The sequence below is a fragment of the Talaromyces amestolkiae genome, assembly GCF_001896365.1.
Source record: "Talaromyces amestolkiae strain CIB chromosome Unknown scaffold5.1, whole genome shotgun sequence".
Taxonomy (NCBI): domain Eukaryota; kingdom Fungi; phylum Ascomycota; class Eurotiomycetes; order Eurotiales; family Trichocomaceae; genus Talaromyces; species Talaromyces amestolkiae.
In genome coordinates, this window is record NW_024468041.1 from 175,404 (window position 1) to 196,334 (window position 20,931).

The 20,931-nt window shown below is 46.9% G+C and overlaps 6 protein-coding genes across 6 annotated transcripts; 2 read left to right on the top strand and 4 right to left on the bottom strand.

Moving 5' to 3' along the window:
- Nucleotides 1-1,636: 1,636 nt before the first annotated feature.
- On the bottom strand, nt 1,637-2,483 carry BHQ10_003196 (uncharacterized protein; the record flags this gene model as incomplete). The annotated part of the gene is made up of 5 exons (XM_040875425.1): nt 1,637-1,756; nt 1,812-2,003; nt 2,085-2,304; nt 2,368-2,376; nt 2,446-2,483. 5 exons carry the CDS (start codon nt 2,481-2,483, stop codon nt 1,637-1,639), a joined length of 579 nt encoding a protein of 192 aa, XP_040731700.1.
- Nucleotides 2,484-2,851: 368 nt separating this feature from the next.
- On the top strand, nt 2,852-6,835 carry BHQ10_003197 (uncharacterized protein; the record flags this gene model as incomplete). Its single annotated transcript, XM_040875426.1, has 8 exons — nt 2,852-2,992; nt 3,042-3,087; nt 3,146-3,226; nt 3,282-4,037; nt 4,091-4,135; nt 5,618-6,070; nt 6,119-6,483; nt 6,533-6,835. The coding sequence occupies 8 exons, from the start codon at nt 2,852-2,854 to the stop codon at nt 6,833-6,835; spliced, it is 2,190 nt and encodes a 729-aa protein (XP_040731701.1).
- Nucleotides 6,836-7,371: 536 nt separating this feature from the next.
- On the top strand, nt 7,372-8,331 carry BHQ10_003198 (uncharacterized protein; the record flags this gene model as incomplete). The annotated part of the gene is made up of 1 exon (XM_040875427.1): nt 7,372-8,331. One exon carries the CDS (start codon nt 7,372-7,374, stop codon nt 8,329-8,331), a length of 960 nt encoding a protein of 319 aa, XP_040731702.1.
- Nucleotides 8,332-8,711: 380 nt separating this feature from the next.
- Nucleotides 8,712-12,277, bottom strand: BHQ10_003199 (uncharacterized protein; the record flags this gene model as incomplete). Its single annotated transcript, XM_040875428.1, has 8 exons — nt 8,712-10,042; nt 10,135-10,859; nt 10,915-10,993; nt 11,088-11,158; nt 11,329-11,571; nt 11,651-11,953; nt 12,081-12,157; nt 12,206-12,277. The coding sequence occupies 8 exons, from the start codon at nt 12,275-12,277 to the stop codon at nt 8,712-8,714; spliced, it is 2,901 nt and encodes a 966-aa protein (XP_040731703.1).
- A 1,091-nt stretch (nt 12,278-13,368) lies between these two features.
- BHQ10_003200 (uncharacterized protein) lies at nt 13,369-15,965 on the bottom strand (the record flags this gene model as incomplete). The annotated part of the gene is made up of 5 exons (XM_040875431.1): nt 13,369-14,180; nt 14,239-14,356; nt 14,418-14,697; nt 14,749-15,703; nt 15,767-15,965. 5 exons carry the CDS (start codon nt 15,963-15,965, stop codon nt 13,369-13,371), a joined length of 2,364 nt encoding a protein of 787 aa, XP_040731704.1.
- Nucleotides 15,966-17,350: 1,385 nt separating this feature from the next.
- On the bottom strand, nt 17,351-20,328 carry BHQ10_003201 (uncharacterized protein; the record flags this gene model as incomplete). Its single annotated transcript, XM_040875432.1, has 3 exons — nt 17,351-18,119; nt 18,177-20,213; nt 20,276-20,328. The coding sequence occupies 3 exons, from the start codon at nt 20,326-20,328 to the stop codon at nt 17,351-17,353; spliced, it is 2,859 nt and encodes a 952-aa protein (XP_040731705.1).
- Nucleotides 20,329-20,931: the final 603 nt, after the last annotated feature.

Genomic DNA, 20,931 nt, shown 5'->3' on the forward strand with positions numbered 1-20,931 from the left:
TCGGGGGAGTGGCTGGKGTTGCGCGGTTGCGAGACAGAAGGAGTTAATGCCTGATTTGTTTCACAGCAAAATTATTTCCAACTGGAGTGTTCCCCAGCAATGCTCTCGAATAAGAAGATAACAGAGAGAACTGCGACGAAGAACAGATGGGCGCAAMAGGGTATCGAAAAATGCAGCAACGAGTCCCGCGGGTAGTGAAAAGGTTAAGATTTGAGCCAAGCAAGAACGGGCAAAAAACCCATGTAAAAGGGGTGGTGGGTAAGAGGGAATAGCCTAAAGGGAGATAGCACCGGAGAATACAAGAAGAGGTAAAGAAAGAGGATGTCAGAGCCAAGTAGTAAGCAAGCTCCAGGAGGTATGCTTGATAGATGGATGATGTGCAGGACGCAGCAGGTCGAAGGGGAAAATGATAAGGGCCCGGATGATGGGTTTGGGCGCAAGAATTAAGGGAAGGCGGTTTCTGCTCTGGTGGATCAGCCGCGCGAAAGGCAATTAAGCAATCAATCACTACCTCCGACACGAAACTGACGTGACAGGCTCGCTCTGGGAGGGGCAACGGGCAGTAGGAAAGCGACAAGGGGAAAAGAGAAAAGGAAGGAAAGGTCGAAAAGCCCTCTTTTGCGCTTGGAGTTGGAAGTGCCGGCAGGTTGAGCGAAAAGTGAGAGAGAGAGGGAGACAGCGAGAGAAGGAGGGAAGGTGCTGGAGGGCGAGAGAGGGCCTGCCTGGCGCTGCCATTGGCCCATCAGCCGTCATGGCCGGCGCGGAAAAACCTGGCCGGAGACCACTCATGGAGGCTGGGATGCTGAAACTGCGCGTAGCCGTCAGCACGCTGGCTCCCGGTACCGCGGTACGTACGCCTGGGGCTCTATCAGTTTGTATTGTATACATTGACTGCGTATCTGGGTGAAACTATTATGTACAGCTGGGCGGTATACGGGAAGCTCATATGGTGGAAGAATAGCCATTTATTTGCCTGTCTGCTTGTATTTGATATTCAATTGTACGAAGCATTGGCACCGCCGGAATATCAAATCTGCTATGCATGTACTTACTGCGTACCTCATGAGAAGCACACTACTCTGCACAGCGATAGTGAGATGCCCCGATCCTGCGCATTTCTCAGCACAGAATGGGCTCGGCGGTGGGGGCAAAGTTGCCGTATTGGGTACTAGCGCGTCACGTGGAGCCCCTCGTGTGGCCTAGCAGCGTGTTTTGTTTGTACAACTCCAGTGACAGCAGAGCAGTCGGGGACTTCAAGGGATCGTCTGTGTGACTCAGTGGTGGTGGTGCTGTTGAAAATATCCTCTCGTCAAGGTGAGTCGCTATGGTAGCTAGTGACTGCGCAACATCTACACTGTCCATCCGTGCAGCTAGGGCAAGCTGAGATCAGACTATATAGACTTTAGCTCCCGCCGGCCAGCCCAAAGTTCCCCGGAAGATCATGCCATGTCCCGGACTATGCCCTAAGAGGCAGGCGGTGTCCTAGATCTAGATCGATATCATCAACCATTTAATACATATTTTATTATTCTTATGCAATAAGACCGCTTTAACCTAAACGCCTTTCTTGTATGACCGCATATTGGTCTTCTGTAACCGTAGAGCTTGCAGTCATTTCATTGATTCGGCTGCCGACTTATTCATCGTCCGGCGGCATCTCGTCTTCGATATATCGAACCAACGTCACTCGAATCTCAGTCGTGTCGCTGCCACGAAGGACGTCGCTGACGAAATGGGCTTCTACTTGCATTTGGACCTGCAGCGCATTAGTATGGCGATCACAAGCATTACCCTCGGAAGTGGTATCTCACCATCTCCAATGCGCCTCGCAACACACCACATAGAATATTCGAAAACCACAGTTGATCTTGCGCCCGATCATCGTCCGGCAATTCGACAAAATCCGCCAGCGGATTCTCGTCCAGAACCAAGGAGAATTGTTTATTGTCGCTCGTCCAGTTGGTGACGGTTGGCGTTATATTCAGAAAGATCTTGAATCCGACCTGTACCGTCCAAGTCAACTCTTCCATTCCATACGGGCGTAGTTGAGCATGTTCCAAGAAACAAAAATGGATTATTCTTACTTTTGAAATTATATCAGCCGTCTCTTTAAAGTTGGCGCATCGTCCAGTGTTCGATTTGGCGAGGAAGTCTTCAATCAATCGCATGCCGATGTTATAGCCCATCTTATCGAGTTGCTTATTGACTTCAAGGTAGTCTCCATCGTAGTCTTGACATAGTTGTGCGACTATCGTTCCGTATGTAAGCGTAACTAATTCGGCATTGACTTTGTCGATTTTTGTCCTGTAGGTCGCTTAGTATGCACCTTCTTTCGCGACGTGCCGGAATATACACGGGTTAACTGACTTCCAAATTCTGTATACAAAAAGCAGAATTAGCACACCCTTCGTTTATAGCTATTCAAATACTCATGGTCGCACATACTCTTCCCCTATTCTAGCGGCTTTTGTAGTTGAGGACATTGTCGTTTCCTTTCGCTATTTTAGGATGATCGCACGTCGAGTATTGGTATGATCAATGGCCTTCTCGGTATAGTTGATATAGACTCGATAGAAGTGCAGGTTGGTATGGTTCGCTTCTGTGGTGTTGATTCTGTTGAACGTTGGTGTTGTCCGGAGACAGAGATATGAATGGCCCGCCGCCAGAAAGCGTTTAGCGCGTCTATGCACCTGCATGTTCAACTTGAATTTGGACTTCCGCGCTTAAGGAAACCACCTTCCGCCGCAGCTTCAGAAATATTTGACCGCGCTGTTCAGACCAACAGCTTTTCACATTCATACCTCTTGAACTTTCAATTCAATCGCGCATTTCTATACACACATCGGCCACCATGTCGGGCGAAAAAAGGCCAGCCTCAGAAACTTTCAACCCTACAACCCAGCTCGTCGTGAAAAGACAAAAATCGAATAGCGACCTCAAGTCTAATGCTGTCACACTGCGATCTGATCAAAATGGCACACTCGTACAAGCTGTATGTACTGGGATTATTATCAGTGATTCTTGCTAATATTTGAGCGCAGATTCCTAGAACGAGTGGGCTCGCAGCTCCAATCATGGAATTAACAGGTTAGTCTTCGGCGCCCTTCTCAATTTTGCTTGTGTAAACACTAATCTCGATACGAAGGCCACTCAGGAGAAGTGTTTGCGACCCGATTCGACCCTACGGCGCAGAGCATCGCTTCCGGTTCTATGGATCGTTCCATCAGTGAGTCACTGGATACTCGTCGTTTTCGATACAAGCTACTGATTCACCTTTCCAGTGCTATGGCGTACCTACGAACAATGCGAAAATTACGGCGTCCTCACAGGCCATAAAGGAGCAGTGCTGGATCTACAATGGTCTCGTGACTCCCGATTCATCTTTTCCGCTTCCGCAGATATGACCATAGCAAGCTGGGATATCGAGACTGGCCAACGAATCAGAAGACACGTGGGGCATGAAGAGGTAATTAATTGCTTAGACATTAGCAAACGAGGCCAGGAACTGCTTGTTAGCGGTAGTGATGATGGTTATATCGGAATTTGGGATCCACGACAAAAAGCGGCGCTTGATTTTATCGAGACGGATTTCCCGATTACGGCTGTCGCGTTATCAGAGGCTGGAAACGAGATCTTTACGGGCGGTATTGACAACGACATCAAAGTCTGGGATATTCGGAAGAAGGCGGTCGTATACTCTTTGATCGGACACAACGATACTATAACGTCTCTCCAGATATCGCCGGATTCGCAGACCCTCTTATCAAACTCTCATGATTCTACAGTGCGCACGTGGGACATTCGGCCTTTTGCCCCTGCAGATCGCTCGGTACGGACTTTTGACGGTGCACCAGTTGGTATCGAAAAGAATCTCATTCGTGCCAGTTGGGACCCTAAAGGAGAAAAAATCGCTGCTGGCAGCGGGGATCGCAGTGTAGTAGTCTGGGATGCAAAGTCGGGCAAGCTGTTGTACAAGCTACCTGGTCACAAGGGAACCGTGAATGATGTGAGATTTTCGCCAAACGACGAGCCTATCGGTAAGTTTTTTCTCCTAGTTCACTTGCACATACATCTGCTAACGACATTTTAGTTGTGTCTGGTTCATCTGACCGAAATATTCTGCTTGGAGAACTTGGTAAATAACTCGATATTAAGATCTTGATTGTTCAATTCATACTAGGGCTAGCGGGTCATTTGTCTCGAATATCGATTGATATCCATCCACATGCCGTGCTATCTTTCGGTCGCAGCACGGCATATCTGATACTTATGATCTTGAATACTGGAAGCTGAGATGCATCGCGACTGCTTCGGGTTCTGGGGCTTGCGACCACAAGGATCTTATATCACGCCAATTTCGCTCATATTCAGGCCTTCTGACGCCACCTGCAGACTCAAAATGCATGAGCAATATGTCCGTGGGATATTCTACGGTGTATCACATGCTGACGAACCCTTGTGTTGATGATGCCTCGTTGAACCTAGCATCGCTGTACAGTATTTCCAATTCAGTTAATCGGTAAAAGTATCCAAATGTCTCGTGCAGACCTAGCGAGTCCGAATGTGAGACACTCGTGCCACAATTTTCCGTCTTGGATGTTGTATGACTACGTATCAAGCATCATGCGCATAGCGTAATCTGAAACGCGTTGGTTGTGCTGATACACGTAGACGCACTCCGTATTACGAGACCCATACGTATGCATACAAGCCTAGGCTAATACCGATACATAATCCTAGGTCGATTATCTTCATACTCGATCAACGAGTAATCCTGTCAAATCACAGGGGTACTTACAAGGATAGCCTCAAACCAGGACGTCCTCAATTCATGCCAGGCCATCAACTTATCAATCACTCTCCCTCAAGGGCCTAAACCCCCCTGAGCCCTAGCTCGCGCCCCCTTTACCCTACCTAGACTAGTGCAAAGCTTTATCTCTGCCAGAACTACCACTAAGCTTTCGCATCGGCAACAATTCCGGGACCAAGGACCCCTGGTGTCTCTTAGCTCCGTTTAGCTGCTTGATAATTGATCATTTCCTGATTCTCCGGCTCCCCTTCGCGAACCACTTGCTTTTGCTTATGGACCTGGGGAGGGTCGCTAGGATTCATATATTAATTTCCCAATCGTTGGCTTTCGATCGTTCAGTTCTTATTTCTTTTAACTCATTTCCCGTCTTTGTGAGGCTATCTCTCTAATATTAATATACGCACTCTCTTTGCGGCACAATGGGATTGTGCTGATTTGCGTCTTGTCCTATTGCTACATGATACCACCCACTCGCTCAAACTGATCTGTTTTTGATTTCTGGAAAAGGGCTGCTGGACGGTTCTGCTGATTATCTACTACTAATATTGTGTTTTGCCTGCTTTTCCTGATCTACGATACTTGATACCACTCTTTCCGGCGATACGACTTTACTTTCGTTTACTCTCAAAGATTTGACTCGACATTCACTGCAGAGTCTCTTCTGCCCCTCGGTCATTCTACCTCTTCTTCTCCGCCGTCGCATAGACAATACAGCGCTATCAACGCAACTCCGAGGTCTGATGGAGTCCTCTCACTCACAAACAGCGGCACAACCCCGTTCCGTTGCCGACGACACTCATCCCTCAGATACATCCTCTTTTTTCGAGCATGACGAGACACCGACATGGAAGGAAAAGGCGGGCCGATTTGTGAAGCCTTGGAAATGGACAAAACGGGCCACAAATTCGGAAACCACTGCGAATATGAATATGAATATGGATACAGCTGGCGCCGGACCCTCAGGAGTACCATCCGTACCAGATGTTGAAAGTAACAACCACAACAATAATGAGACTGCTCCATCGAGCTCGTCACGACCGTCGCGACCACCACGACGCAGGAGATATATAGATGGCTGGGTCCGATACCCGAAAAATTCGGCTTCATCCTCCAATCCTTCATCAGCATCCACATCGACAATAGCGCCTCCCAGCAAAATCAAGGATGCGTACCGAATCGCGCTCAAGGATAGACTCGTTCGCAAGCACCTCGTTATTTGCGCTGTAACAGGGCTGTTGCTCCTCATGCTAATTTCTCTATGTGCGCTTTCCCCTTATCTGCTGTGATATTAGGACTAACGGCTAGCAGACCTCGTCTACGCCATAAGCTTTACAACACTTGAAGGACAGACATATCACATATTCTTCATCCTACTCATTATGATTTTCGCCATGGTGTTTTGCCATTCTTTCGCCCGCACTTGTCTGCTCGCCACGAAAATTGCGAGGTATGGCCCTACTGGTCTGCACCGTGTACCCAGTGTCGTGGGCCCATTGGGCTATGCGCAGCCGACGCATCCAATCCACGTCGTGCTTGCGCGGGATGAGGAAATTGTTACCGAGGGCGCAGCAGCGGATGGCAGTGATAATGTTTCTGCTTCTGCTGCTGCGACGGCGGCGACGGCCAAACTCGCCGCGCCCCCGCCGGCATATGGTCTCTGGCGTAGCAGTGTGGTACGTTCGACTCCTCCTTTCTTTGGACTAGACTAAATAAAGAATACAGCGAATAAACCCAAACCTTCTCTACTGGCAACGCGTCGACAACGCACCTAAACCCGAAACCGTTCCTCACACAAACAACAATGAACCAGGTCCATCCACCTCTACCAGCGACTCCTCGTCGCAATTATCATCGTCAACGTCACCGGCAGCATCGAGGGCAACAACGATCGCAACAGGGGCGTCAAATCAGCCTCGTCCACCGAGTTATGCGTCTGACGATGGAGTCGAGTATGTCGTTGAGGCACAACCGCGATTGACGATAGCTCATTATTCACCGTCTTCATCTGTGGTGAAACATGGATAGTCTTGTATATATTGTATCTATTGTACCAGATAAAATACCTCGTTTCTACAAAACTACAGTCCATTTCTTAGTCGTAGATACGTCCTAAGTTTAGTCCCACTAGGTATATCCGTGAGGCAAAGGTAGGGATCTCCGAGCTATGACGTTGGAGCCTAAATCCGAGCCCATAACCCTACTACATATCCGAGCCCTAACAAAATCTTCTCCGAGCTCTCGTATAGCAAACCTGCATTCATTAATCGATGCACTTTATTGGACAATATAAAATATCGGAGCCTAGATAAATCTACAATCTATCCTCAAATAGTTACATTTTTCTCGGATTTTGGAGTTAAGAGCTATCTGCGCTAGATGTTTGGTATTGGATGAATCAGTATAAATAGACGTCAAGCACCCTTGCAGATTGAAGATTGTTCACAATGTTTTCACGATCAGCTTTACTCAACTCCGGCCTAAGGAACATATACAGAAGGAAGAAATCTCCAACATATTCGATACTGAACTTCAACACGAGATATCATCATACAAACAGCAAAATGACACCCATAATAACCCTCGAAGAGCACTACGTCTCCTCCGCCGTCCGCAACGCCTCCGACACAGACCACTACGCCCAGTTCCCCCCTCCAATCGTCTCCAAACTCAACACATTAGCTGCTGAGCGGCTCCAAGATCTCGATAATGGTCATGTCTCTCTACAAGTAATCTCCCACGGGCCCGGCGCCCAACCACCACAACTCTGCAAAGCAGCAAATGACGAACTCGCCTCCGCCGTTGCAGCGAATCCAACTCGATTCGCTGCTTTCGCTCTTTTACCGATGGCTGAGCCAGGCCTTGCGGTAGAGGAGCTGGAGCGCTGTGTCATTGAGCACAGGTTCGTGGGTGCTTTGGTTGATAATCACACAAACGGACAGTTCTACGACGACAGGAAATTCTGGCCCGTGTTTGAGAAGGCGCAGGATTTGGATGTGCCGATTTACATTCACCCTTCATACCCAGACGAGAAGACCGGGGTCGCTGCTCATTATCGGGGTAATTACGATGATCGCATTGGCGATGCTCTGGGCGCGTATGGTTGGGGCTGGCATTCTGATACCGCCCTCTCAATACTGAAATTGTATGCAGCTGGCTTGTTTGATGCATTACCCAATGTCAAAATCATCATTGGCCATATGGGTGAAATGCTTCCCTTTCAACTCGAGCGCGTCATTGCGATTGCGTCGAGGTTTGGCAGACAGCGAGGTCTTCGAGACGTGTGGACGCAAAACATCTGGGTGACGACGAGTGGCATGTTTGCGTTGGCGCCGTTGGCGTGTTTGTTGCAGACGATGCCGATTGAGAGAGTGTTGTATAGTGTTGATTATCCGTTTTCGGCGAATGAGAAGGGCTACGCTTTTCTGGAGGAGATTAAGAAGAGTGGATTGATCAAGGAAGGGGAGGAGTGGGAGAAGTTTTTGTATAAGAATGCGCAGGAGCTGTTGAAGGTGAAGGTTTGAACTATCTGCCTAGCTGCGAAAGAGAGTCTGAATGTATAATAGTAACAAATCGCCGCTTTTTAGAGATGCAAATGAAGTTTTACCCCATTGATACCTTGATTTAGCTTTCACAATGGTGTATCCTTTAATGTCGCGGTCTGAATAGTCCACACCCCATTCACAAGCCTAATAAGTCCTGCAAACTCTTTCCACATCAAGATGAACCTGAGAATTGATCATACTGCGCAACGATCTACACCAAGAGCCAACGTTGCCATTGTTCAAACATTCTTCCACTTCGCAATAGGCTTCAAAGCGTCCTCGGATCGACTCTAAACATTGCTCGATATCATGTATAGAGGGGAAAAGGAATTCCTTTACGCTTTCAGACAAGGTCATCGTCAATATGCTCGAGGCCTTGGGGAGTACACGGGCTGTGGAGCTGGTTCAACTTCAAGGGTTGAGATGACCGGAGTTTCATGTACCAAAACGAGGTCCATCAAATTTGCGCCCTCAGGGTCCTGTGCCCAGAGCGTCAGAGCAACCCAATTTTTTCCATTGTAGTTCAGAATTCCCTCGGGTACCGGAAAAGATTGCTGAGGTCCAATGTTATTTATGTACTTGCCGTACTGGTACCCATTGACAAAGAGTTGCACTCTGAAGTCACTCGATGAATTGCGTCGAAAGACAAATGATATCGGCACATCCCAGCCCGATGGGATGTCCAAGTCAAACTCTGTGCTAAAGAACGCAATACCGGCCTCTTGGATACCTTCAAAAGGGCTCCGCGAAATCCACTTGTCGCTGGGAGGCTCCGGTTGGTGCCAACCTTGACGCTCGGCGTAGAAGGCGCCTTCATTCAGCGGCCCACGAGTGAGATCCGCATAATTCTCGCCCCCAAGATTTCCAGTTAGTTTCCACAAGACTTCATCTTGTGAATGCCCATCCAGACTGTAATTGGTAATACCTCGAGGTAGTTTCTCTCCGTTGCTCAACGTCCAATCCTCGTCGAGACCAGTGTTGTCCACTACAACGGTAAGAACGTATGTCTGGCTTGCCGAGAGGTTTGGCAATGGATAAGTGGAATTGAAACTAGGAGCGTAGTTTGGATGGTCGATATCTCCTGTAAACGAGCCAAGATAAGTATCATTCAGCCATACGGAACTACCGAAGGCGTCTCCACCTTGGGTGGACAAAGAAATGTTCTGCTCGTTTCCTGTGGCGGTGAAGTAACCTCGATAGATCGCCGAGCCTGTATAAAATCCGTAGTCAGTCGAATCCAGAGACGTGGGCGTCAATAAGGGATTGCCAGTATTGTTCGTCGTAGTATGATTAGCCCAGAGCCAGCTGGAGTCATCGTAGGACGGCTGTATCTCAGGCAGCGAGTCGACGTATCTCCATTCCAGATTGTGTAACAATGGAAGTTCAAGAGCCGGTGCGTTGTATTCAATGTTTGTGGACCAGAATCCATATTCAGTCACTGAATGGGGAACTGCTCCACTGTTGACAAACAGGGACTTCGCCTGCGGAGGGACTCCAATTATTTCAAGAGTCGTAGAGCTGTTGAAATCTACTGATGCGTGGAGTTCACTGCCTTGGAGAGACACAGTCCGAACCATGTACCCTCCAGCGATAATAATTGAATTGGCGATATTGCGACTGTTGACGTATCCAGCTGAAGTAGCGCTTATAGAAATTTGTGGTACCCAGTAGGAATATGCGGTAACGCGCTCTAATAGAAACGTCAGTGTGCTGCGTCTACTTCCGAATTTAATTAAAGGCTGGGGACATTGGCAGAGGAGAAACTGGCAGGTACAAACATACCAAGGAGGATTACCAAAAGATTATCAATCCTTACAATAGAACGATGGCTAGAAACTTGCATTCCCACAACAAGAGCCCCTGAGATGTACTTCGAAGATATATCCGACTGGTCTCCTTCCACGACTATCACCGAAGAATGGTTGGACTGGTTCGATATGGTGACTGCGAATTCATGGTACTCGCCCTGGGATCCGTAAAGGACCAGAACAGTCATGTTGCTGAACGATTTCCATGTGAAGATGTCGGAAGTCGTATACACCAGATTGAAGTCACCAACACTGTAATCAGTCACGATCATTTTAGAGTCTCGACCCCTTAGTGATAAGGTTCCCGGAAGTTGGGGGATCGATACGTTGCCCATGCTCGTGTCAAGCCTCCAACTATATGAAACCGTGCCCAATGATGAATAGTCGGAATTCCTGATGACATAAAATGCGGAGCTATTGCATGTAAGTTGAGTCACTGCCACCTCTGTAGTGTTCGTGAATACACCTTCCGTGTAGTTGCTGGCTGGGGTGCTTTCCAGGTACGTAGGAGAAACCTTTAAGAAGTTGGCGATCAACTTCGTCTCCCCATATTTATCCCGTGTTACATTGCGAGTCTCTGAAATAGCAGCTGCGTAGTCATAAGACGTATAACTGCCAGGAAATCCCAAATTTCCCCAGTTTGTACCGCCAAAAGTCTTCATGACATTAGCTCCGATATCTCGCAGAATGACTGGGTAACTATACCATGTAAAGATTCATAAGTGCAGTTTTGAAGCTGAAATTATTTTTGTACATGACTCTCACGAAGGAACTATCGGTCAATTCAACGTTATCGAATATCCCCGGACCTCCCCAGCTGTCTAACCAACCACCTTGAAACTAAAATCATCAGTGGTCATGTCATTCGACAAGCGGCCAGCACGTGGAAATTCGTGAGGTGAGACACTGTTGATGAAGAGTACCTACCTCCATTATAGACAATGGTGTTGAGGAGCTGATATTCAGGTGCGTCTCCAATATCCCGGTTGGTAGGTCCCCTGCGGGCCAGTTCAAAGGGTCGGTCTTGTCCTATATTAATCCAGGAGTAACTAATCTTGATCATTTGGGTCATACATCGAAATTGATCCCCATTCTAGGCCATTGTCGCATTATTAGTCGGTCAAGAGATTCTTACCATGATAGTGTAAACTAGTGGAGGAATACTTACGGATACCAGTCAAAGCCATAGATATCGACTTCGCCTAGGCCGCTGCCAGGAGCGAAATTACCATTGGGACCCCCGTCATTATTAATCATAGGTATGACAATAGAATTGTTTCTTGCGGTATCAATAACATACTGCATATAAGCACGATTCCCGCCGTACTCATTCTCCGGTTGATATAGAACGATAGGGCCGCCTTCTGTAATCTGCGCTTTAGCTATATCCGCAGAGACTTGTGAGAGATAGCTGGTGAAAATTGTTAGTGATGAAACGGATCAAGCTGGTAGTAAAGAAAAAGAATGCCGCTTGGATGAGGAATCAGTACTTCGTGATAGACTCTAGATAGGAGGGATTATCATCTCGCAGATTGCCAGGTATGCGCGCAAGCCACCCTGGAAATCCTCCGCCAGAGACCTCGGCGTTGATATAGGGTCCCGGCCGTGCAGTGAGATATATTCCGGCTTTTTCAGCTGCGTCGAAGAACGGTTTGAGGGCAAATATACCGTCGGCTTTATAATGCCCCGGTGCCCCCTCTACTAGGGCCCAATCGACGTAGAAGGATACAAAATCCAATCCCATGGCTTTGATCTTTTGGAAGATATCCAAGTACAATGATTGCACCGGCAGGCTATTCACTAATTAGCTCAGGTTTTGTAACAGATACAGAAGGAGCAAGCTTCTTTCCCCTCTCAATCTTGGCCATCATTTCTCCACTGTATCATGGCGGTTGAGAAAACACTGGTAGAGATACTTACCGAAAAGGATGAAATTCACCACTGATAATCATTATCCTTTCGCCTTTAATAAAGAAGGATTTGTCATCCCACGTAACCTGATTGGAGTGAATATTGTCACCTAGAGACTAAGCGGATCAACTTACAATGTCTTGTAACGATTTTCCCTCTAGAGACGGAACTTCTTCATATGCCACATGACTGGCCAAGCCACTCATAGAACAAATGCTAAGAACGATAAGGGGCAGAAGCATGTGAAATGGTGACTGTCTCATCTTTTCGGCTATCATGTCACTGCTGGAGAAGCTCAATGTAGGAAGCAAGTCGATAAAGTTAGTATTCGATATAAACCAGAATAAGCTGATTGAAAAATCATGCCGAGTGACATTTTCGAGGCAAATACAGCTCCAAATAAAGCATATAAGTAGCCACTGGGATTATGAATCAGTTGACTAGTGAGCTACAATGACGTTAGATCGGGTAATTATAGCCTGGTTGTCGTATAGATGGTCAATTACCCATTAGACTGATGAACTATTGAGAGCTCTGGAAAAATTCCATTCAGAGAAGTGCACATGTATTTAGACTGAGAACAAGTCAGTATAAAATCTAGATAGTTCATTTTACCCGGCTGAAAAGATCACATGCTGATATTTCAATAGTACACAGGCTCTACTCACGCAGCTATTAGAAAGCTGCAATAGCGCTCCAAGAGCGCATTTCATCCTCAATCTCCGAGTTCTTGACGTACGGTTAATATGAACTATACGGTCAACGTGCAACGTCGCCTTCGCGGGAAAAATGTTTTATATGACGAGAGCTTAGTTTCATTGCATCGTCGGAAGCTCTATATTCTCTAGATACACAATAATAAGGACATAACGGTAGTAAGTGGTTATTTGACAGCCAGATTTTTACGAATGAGAGCGCTATATTCCCTATCTGAATAATAAGGTGTAAAAACACAAATACATTGCTGTTGCTGGGCCCCATTATAAATGATTTACGTGCTATCGCATATTCGGAATGTCGTATTTGACTGCGCTCATTTTCAAAGCTACGCCTAAGGGGGTACAGAGGGACCGACATCGTTCTGTTATGGATTCTCATACACGAAACCTTCTCTTTCGGAAAATGAAGAGTACATGAAAACTGACTCTCCGACTGTATATCAGACTGTACCTTGCAAATCTTTTCAAACAAGTATATCACTGACTTGGCTTAGGACAGGGGATTGAAACTCCAGACAACATTATTAATAACATCCCGATCGACATCTTTCTCACGTAGTTATATGAATAGTCCAGTATCAGTACGTGATCTTGAATACCCAGGCGTATTGATCTGCATCAGCGATTGACTGTGAAATATTCAACTGTATAGATCCATCCTTCAGTTGTTGACTAGGTACTACTTCACCGTTCCGCTTGCCGCCAACGACAGTGACTCTGTCTCCTGAAATCCATGGAATCGGACTGCTCAGGATCATGGTTGAATTCGGTTTTGCAAGACTTAAGACATAGAAAGCATTAGGAGTTGTCGTGAAGCGAATATCCTGGCCCTCCTGAGGAGTCACAAACCAGTACGTCGTGTTGAAGATGGCTTCTGCGTGGGACTTGATCCATACCCCGGCCTCCCGGAGATTGCGCTGTTCGACTTCGATGATTGTGCCATTGGCCTGCGGCCCTACATCTAGCAGAAAATTGCCATTCTTACTGACAATATCGACTAAGCTCGTCACGATTGTGCTAGCATTCATGTAATCCGACAAGGGGGTAGCCCGATTGTAGCCGTAGCTGAAAGGATCCATGCCCAAATTGGATTCCCATTTGCGAACTTGGACCCCAGAGTAACGTGCGTATTCAGGGGTGTCAAAGTCACCAGGCAATCCACACCGCGAATTCATCACTACTTGGCGGTTTTGCTCAGCTACACGATTGTACCAAGATGACGCGAACTCGGCAGTCTTATTTGGCCCACCAATATCACACCACATAATTTCAGAGCCAAGGTCAGCAAGGGCATTCATTTGGGGGAGCATGACGTCGTCAATGTAGTCAGGAATCTCAACAAAACCAGTATAAGGAAGAGTTTTGTTGTTGAACGGATTGGTTGCATTCCCTAATTGCAATTTAGAGTCTGTGTGTTCCTAACATCCACCAAATGATAGGGTGCATACCTCCAGGCCAGCTTCCGAAGCCATATTTTTCGTAAGCCGGATTGAACCACTCTGGCAATGAATAGTAAGCTGCCCGATGGAGATGCGGCTGGTATGTCTGGGCAGCATCAAAAAGCTCCTATTACTCATTAGACTTGACTATTTCTGTCATCAATAGAATCTAAGTAAACCCGAAATACCTTCAACAAGTTCCGATGCGGGTACTGAGCAACCGATGTTCTCATGCTTACGTTTGCTGGGAGATCGAAGAGAGCATATCCGTCATGATGTTTGCTGACTTGTACAAAATAGTTAGCTCCTGCGTCGGCGAAAAGATCTACCCATTCCTTAGGATCCCAAGCATCCGCCGTAAAGTTCTGGATGAAGTCGTCGTATACCACATTTGGACCGTAAGTTTGTAGGTGATACTGATATGTCTGTGTGTTGGAGCTGGTCCCTTGGTTGAGAGACCACCAATACCTAAAAAAGCATGAGCAGTGCCTTTTTCGACTTGAGTGCATATGGCATTACCACTCAGCATATGCCTCCCTGGAACCCGAGTTTCCCCATCCTGGAACAGAGTACACACCCCAGTGAACAAAGATGCCATACTTGGCATTATTGTACCAATTTGGGGACTCGTGCGAGTACACCGATTCGTAAGTCGGTTTATAGGAGCCAATACCGTAAGTTGCGTTAAACGTGTACACGTTACTTCTGACATCGTGTCCCGACACGAGAATAGTCGCATTACCAGTGCTGCCAGGCTCGACTCCAGGCTTATTAACCACCCCAATATCCACAGTGACCTGATCGCCAGCACGCAGTCTTTTTATAGTACCTTTTTGCACTGTCTGCAGTCCCGGAGAGTCAACAGTGACGCTGACTGAATGGTTTGCCAAGACCATGTCTGAACCAACATTGTTCACGAGCACTTCGATAATTTGAGTTTTGTCGGTCCCATCAACCCATTTTTGAGTTGATCGTGCAAACTGGACCTCCAGCTGTGGACCAGAAGCAACCGATGCGGATACAGGAGACAGTGATGCGGCAAAAATATGCATCCTGGATCCGATGGTGTTTCCAATATCAGGCAGCGTCAAGGAAACCAGTTCCTTGGATGAATCTAACCAACTGATCGTCTGAAAGATATTAGAACGGTTGTAATCGATGCCATCATTGATGAGATGGTACGGAAACACCAGATCTCCTCCGGCAGGATACGGCCAACTCCACCATGGCGGTACAAGGATTTGCCCTGTGCTTGTTGTGCCGTCAGCATACTTTGCATTGACCGAACCGGCCTCCATGCCGGACTCGGACGCCGCTAGCATCTGCAGGCTGAAGTACTTCCCCTGGGGAACATTGAGAGTCTGCCCAAGTGCGACAACATTGTCGTTCCCTACGGGTACGTATTCAGGAAACGAATAGTTTATACCATTGTAGATAAAACTGGACGGCGGCAAGTCTCCGGCAGGATAGGCGCCTATCATTCAAAACAAATCAGTTAGGAGATTTCCCTCCGAATGCGTCAAGAAGTCAATCGTACCGCCGCTACCATCGAAATCAGCATCGCCGGGTACTTTTCCAAACCCCCGATTGTTGAAGAGTGTGTCTATATTGAGGGGAAGCGAAGGAGCTTCCCCAGAAATTGGACGAAAATTATTCACCGGGTTGAACACCAATTGAGCCAATGCTGAAAAAAAGAAGGAGGCGTACAAAGCCAAGTACTTGTTGATAGAAGTCATTTTTGCTGCTGCTCAACATTAAGTGATCTCATCTAGAAGCTAGGCGTGTGGTACGGGAAACATCCTGCGCCGGTTTTAAATCTAGGTAATACATCAGGCTTGAATACTCCGCCCTTCGCGCGAAAAGTGCAAGTTTCCGGTGGGGAGTACTTGTCATGTCGTGAAGAGGCGTATCTCGATTTAGAAGTAATCGTAGAAAGCTAGTGATGCAACCTTGTGCCGGTGTATATGCGGGGAAAGTCCATCTGTACTGACAATCCCTTACCGAAACAACTTAGAACTTCTGATGATCGCCGGTGGTGTAATCTGTATATTTTCCGAGGCTAAATGGAATTTCCCGTCGGGTATTTCTGCTTACGGAGTGACGAAGTACGTAGAACAAACCTATCATCAATTCTCATTCCACTATAAACCCCGTACTAGATTGGATTGGATTGGATTGGGTTGGATTGTAATGTGCAACACCATACCAGAGCAGCTCGGGCTAGGCCGACCCCAAGAAAAGCTTTCGAATGGGCGTTTCTTCGGCGAAAAAAGTCATGCTACTTATAATTTGGCAAATGATGGCCCAGTAAATGTCTACGGTCTCATGCAAAAGCACCAATGCCTTGGATCTTATGCGAGTCAGACTATATAATCTGTGAATGAAGAGGAAACGCCCAAAAGAGCCTTACAGTCTAATCATCGTATCTGGAGTGATACAGACTATTAAGCCTTTTGCTATCTATACTTTACACTCTAGTGTGCTGCATTTATCAGGACCCTTCCGCCTTCTGAGTTGTGTATGTTCAGGATGCTAGAGATGAGTTGACGACGCCGAATGCTTGTCACAAGCTACAGCGTCATTAGTACGAAAACGAGCTCCAAACAGGATTTTTTAAAGTTGATATCTCGTTTCTCATAAGAAGATTTCGGGAAGCATTGCTGGTCAATACCCTCGGGTCTCCGTGGTAGTGTAAGGGTGCACAGGTCTTGACATTTTTTGCGATATCGATGTTTAGCTGATGGCTCGTTCCTAATAATTTTCCAAATATGCGTATCAGCCATTGCTGGATAGCATGCTGAAAGGTCATTTGCAATAATAGTTCAATGAAAAAAGACTTTTGAAAATAAAAATTCTCGATTCAAGGAGCTAGCTACCAGCTACTCATTTTATAACTACGTGGTAAACGTCCTGTGGCGCATCCATAGGCAATTCCTGTTACATGAATACAATTCTGATATAAATCTGCAGAGAGATTACAAACATTGATCCTGTCAGGAACTCTACATCAATTGGTACATGTATGTAGCCATCCAGCCGCTTCATCGAAAAACTTAGTCATTTGATGTTTTTCAACCAAATAGATTATACAAAATGTACATAAATGAACTTCCTTAATGAATTAAATCTGATGCAGCAACGCCCTCGACACAACATGCGCCTCTCCCAACGTCTCCTTCATCACCAGCACCAAATCATCCACAGCCCCCAAAAACCTCAAATACGAACTCAACGCCGTACAAAACTTGCGATACTCTTCCTCTTTTGCTTTCGTCGTGCTCATAATCAAATCAAGATCGGCTTTGACCCAATGATCAAAACATCTTTTCACTAGTGGCGTGGGGAGCACTTCTGGAAGCGCGTCGCCGGTCTTGAGAGACTGCTCGATTACACCCAACACGGCCATGACGTCGCCGATAGCGTGGTGGCTACGAAGACCGACCTCGCGTGAGAGGAGTTCCTGATATTCGATGGATAACGAGGAGGTAATATAGAGCAGACGGCCGAGGCAGTAGTTGAGTTCTAGACAGAGAGTCTTGATTTTGCGGAGGGCGGTGCTGTCGAAGTTTGTGGTTGAGATTTCGAATTTAATGAGTGCGATTAGCATGTCCTGTGCGCCCAAGGATGCGGATAGTTGAATAGATAATTGTCCCACGACGTCTTGGAGGCCGGGGTTATGAGCCTCGCCGAGCGATGAGAGAAGAAGAGCGTAGTGATCGCATAATGTTCGGATAGAGTTTGAGAGCGCGCGACTGACATGTCGAGTTGCTGAGACTGGGCGTGGGAAGATCTGCACGATGATTGAGGCTGCGAGACCGATGAGAACAAGGAGTAATCGCCGCCAGAAGATTGTGTATCCATAGCCGGGTAAGCCGTATGCTACTACGTGGCTACAATTGTGTTAGTGGGAAAGGGCTCCCAAGAGTTGAATACAACTAGGGACTCACTTGTAATCATAGCCGTATCCGACCACCAACATAAATGTCGCGGCACCCATAATAACTGGCATCATGAACTGACGAGGGAAGAACACGCGTGCATATAGGATCGGAACGAGCATCACTCCAATACTAGCTGCCAAACCAAACGCGTTTCCACCGCCATTACCAGACCCAATATACCAAGCTACAAGGCCTAGTACTCCACCAACAACTGAACCAACCGCCCTGCCTATCACTGAATAAGTAAAGTCGGCCATATAAGCGAGCATAGTCGTTTGAGCCATGATCAGAGCCCAGAGACCCCTCTCTCTGTAGAAGAATCCAGCTGTATGGGGGATGACGGCAGGAATAGCCACAGCGATAGACACTACCACCATGCGAATTGCGTAGAGTGAATCAGGTGAAACAAGAAACCGGTAGAAACTACTGATGGCTCTTCCCAATTTCGAGCCGGGTCTTTTCTTAATGCCTCTAGCAATTCCTAATTTATCTTGAAGTACTTCAGACTGATCGACAATTTCGTCCGGATCTCCGAACGGAGTATTCGCAGCAACAGGAGCCTTTTCAGATCGTCTGAATATCCATTTTGCGATGGATCGGATTCTAGCGGGGAACCATATCCGAGTGCGAGTCTTGTCCTTGTAATGCGACGCAGTATTTTCAAGTAGAGGGAGGATGCCATCAACGACGCCGAGTAAATGTTCTTCGAATATCATGCCGAACATCACAGCGCGGAAACGGTGTCGCAGGTGAGTATTCATTGCTTTGACCTTTCCATTGTCATCAAATAACTCGGCGTTAGCCTCCAGTAGCTCATCGGTAGTCTTCTCGACAAACGTAGCTCGCGCAACCCGCAGATTGTTCAAAGCAGCCTCACTTCGTTTAACATGCTGTTCTTGAGTCTCCTGAGACGGCCGGCTGAATATTCTTGTAGTATTGACAGTGTGGAAACACTCCTTGACCGTATCCAACGCTTCAAGAGAAGCTTCAATAACTCCTGTGCTATTTTCATGCAGCATGGTCAAAGTTTCGTTCCGTATTTCAGCACTATCCGAATCATTGATGGCTTTTAGAAATACAGCGAATTCGCTCAATTGATGGAAACCAATATCCTTGTTGCCTTTGAGCTTCTCTCTGAGTGATGTCATTGTAGATCCGGCCTCTTCACCATCGTCCTCCGAGGAAGCTGTAGTTGCTGGTTCTAACGCCAGTGCTTTCTGAGATTGAAGCGTACCACCAAGCCGAGAAATTTGAAAGTTCAAAAGATTCATAGTCCCGATGAATGCCTTTTGCAAATCTTGCACCACGCTTGTGATATCCTTGTCGTTCCACCGACCAATGCTAAGATCGAGCTTGAGAAATCCAACCATTGGTTGTAATTCGTTCCATTGACCAAGCAAAGCTTGCTTTGTAGCGTTCAAGCCGGCGAGGACCTGGGTTTCTTTCTTTTCCTCCACCGGTCCCTCATTGGTTATATTTAATGGGGTCTTGAGCATATCTATAATTTTTTCCATTGCGTCCAGAGTAACGTGAGACGTAGACTGAGGAAACAGCAAAAGCGAGGCAACAAAAGCAAGTCCCAATCCTATCGAGGCAGGCTCAATGATCAAAGTTGGCAGAGTGCCATTGAATGACGGCAATAGAGAACCGGTTGTCATATAGATGTCGGTGATGATGATTCCGAAAATTTGAGTGAAGATGAATTTCGGGTTCTTCATGCGTAGAAGCGAGACACAGTAGATAAAAACGATACCAAGAACCAGAAAGACCGCGGACACACGAGCGTCTAGCATATACCCTTCATATACCAGAGCCTGCGCCTCGGTAGCAACAGGTAGGCCGGATGAATTCGCACGTTGAGACGMGACCTGTTGCAAATTCTGCAGTTGAGCCTGATAATCTGCAGTTGGTCGCGCTGCGTAGGCTGCTTTCGCGACGATAGAGCCCCAGCCCCAGGCAAGTAACATACCCAGCCAGAGAGAAAATGCCGTGAAGATAAAGATTGTTTCTATGCCGGTCGGAGGGCACATCATCTGAATCATTCTACAAGTCAATTTATCAGCAAGACGTCCGTCGCAACATGTTTGGGGTTCTTCCAGTCTTACACCATGAAGAACGATGCTTGGCCAATTCTGTGTAATGACGGGTTGATCACCATCAACACCACACCTATCCATGCTGGAACCCAGCACCGAATGAGGGTTTTTATAACCCTTTGGTTGATCTTCGGCCAGGAAGGCATTATAGTCAGGCCCCTGCTGGAGCTCACAGCCTGTCGACTCAAACACTGTTAACGCGAGAATTTAAATTGGATTCCGATGTCGATATCCCGAGGCAATAGCTTAAATTCCCATTCTCTAAAGACTCGTACCAGCAATTGATTCAGTCCAAGGGTACCATTGCCTGCGTACACGTCCTCACGAAGGGAGAAATTAAATTGAGCGACGACGAGAAATTTACGTGAAGAAAGAAAAAAACAACAGCACGATCGTCTGTGCCTGATGGATGATGACGGAGGGATTTTCGGGGCTAATACCACTTACATTCCTGATTAGGCTTGGTTGCTTCTTAGGGCTAATAAAGTTTTCGGATTTGGCCAATCACAATGTCGGATGCCGGACATGATCTGGTTAGTAAGCACGTGTGCCTTACTGTATCAGGTATAGCTTTATCGGAACTGTGTAAATATCCCTACTAAATTCTCCTGCTCGCCCTCTCATCCTCGTCGAATGACTAGAATGTCTGTGCGATATGCTATTAG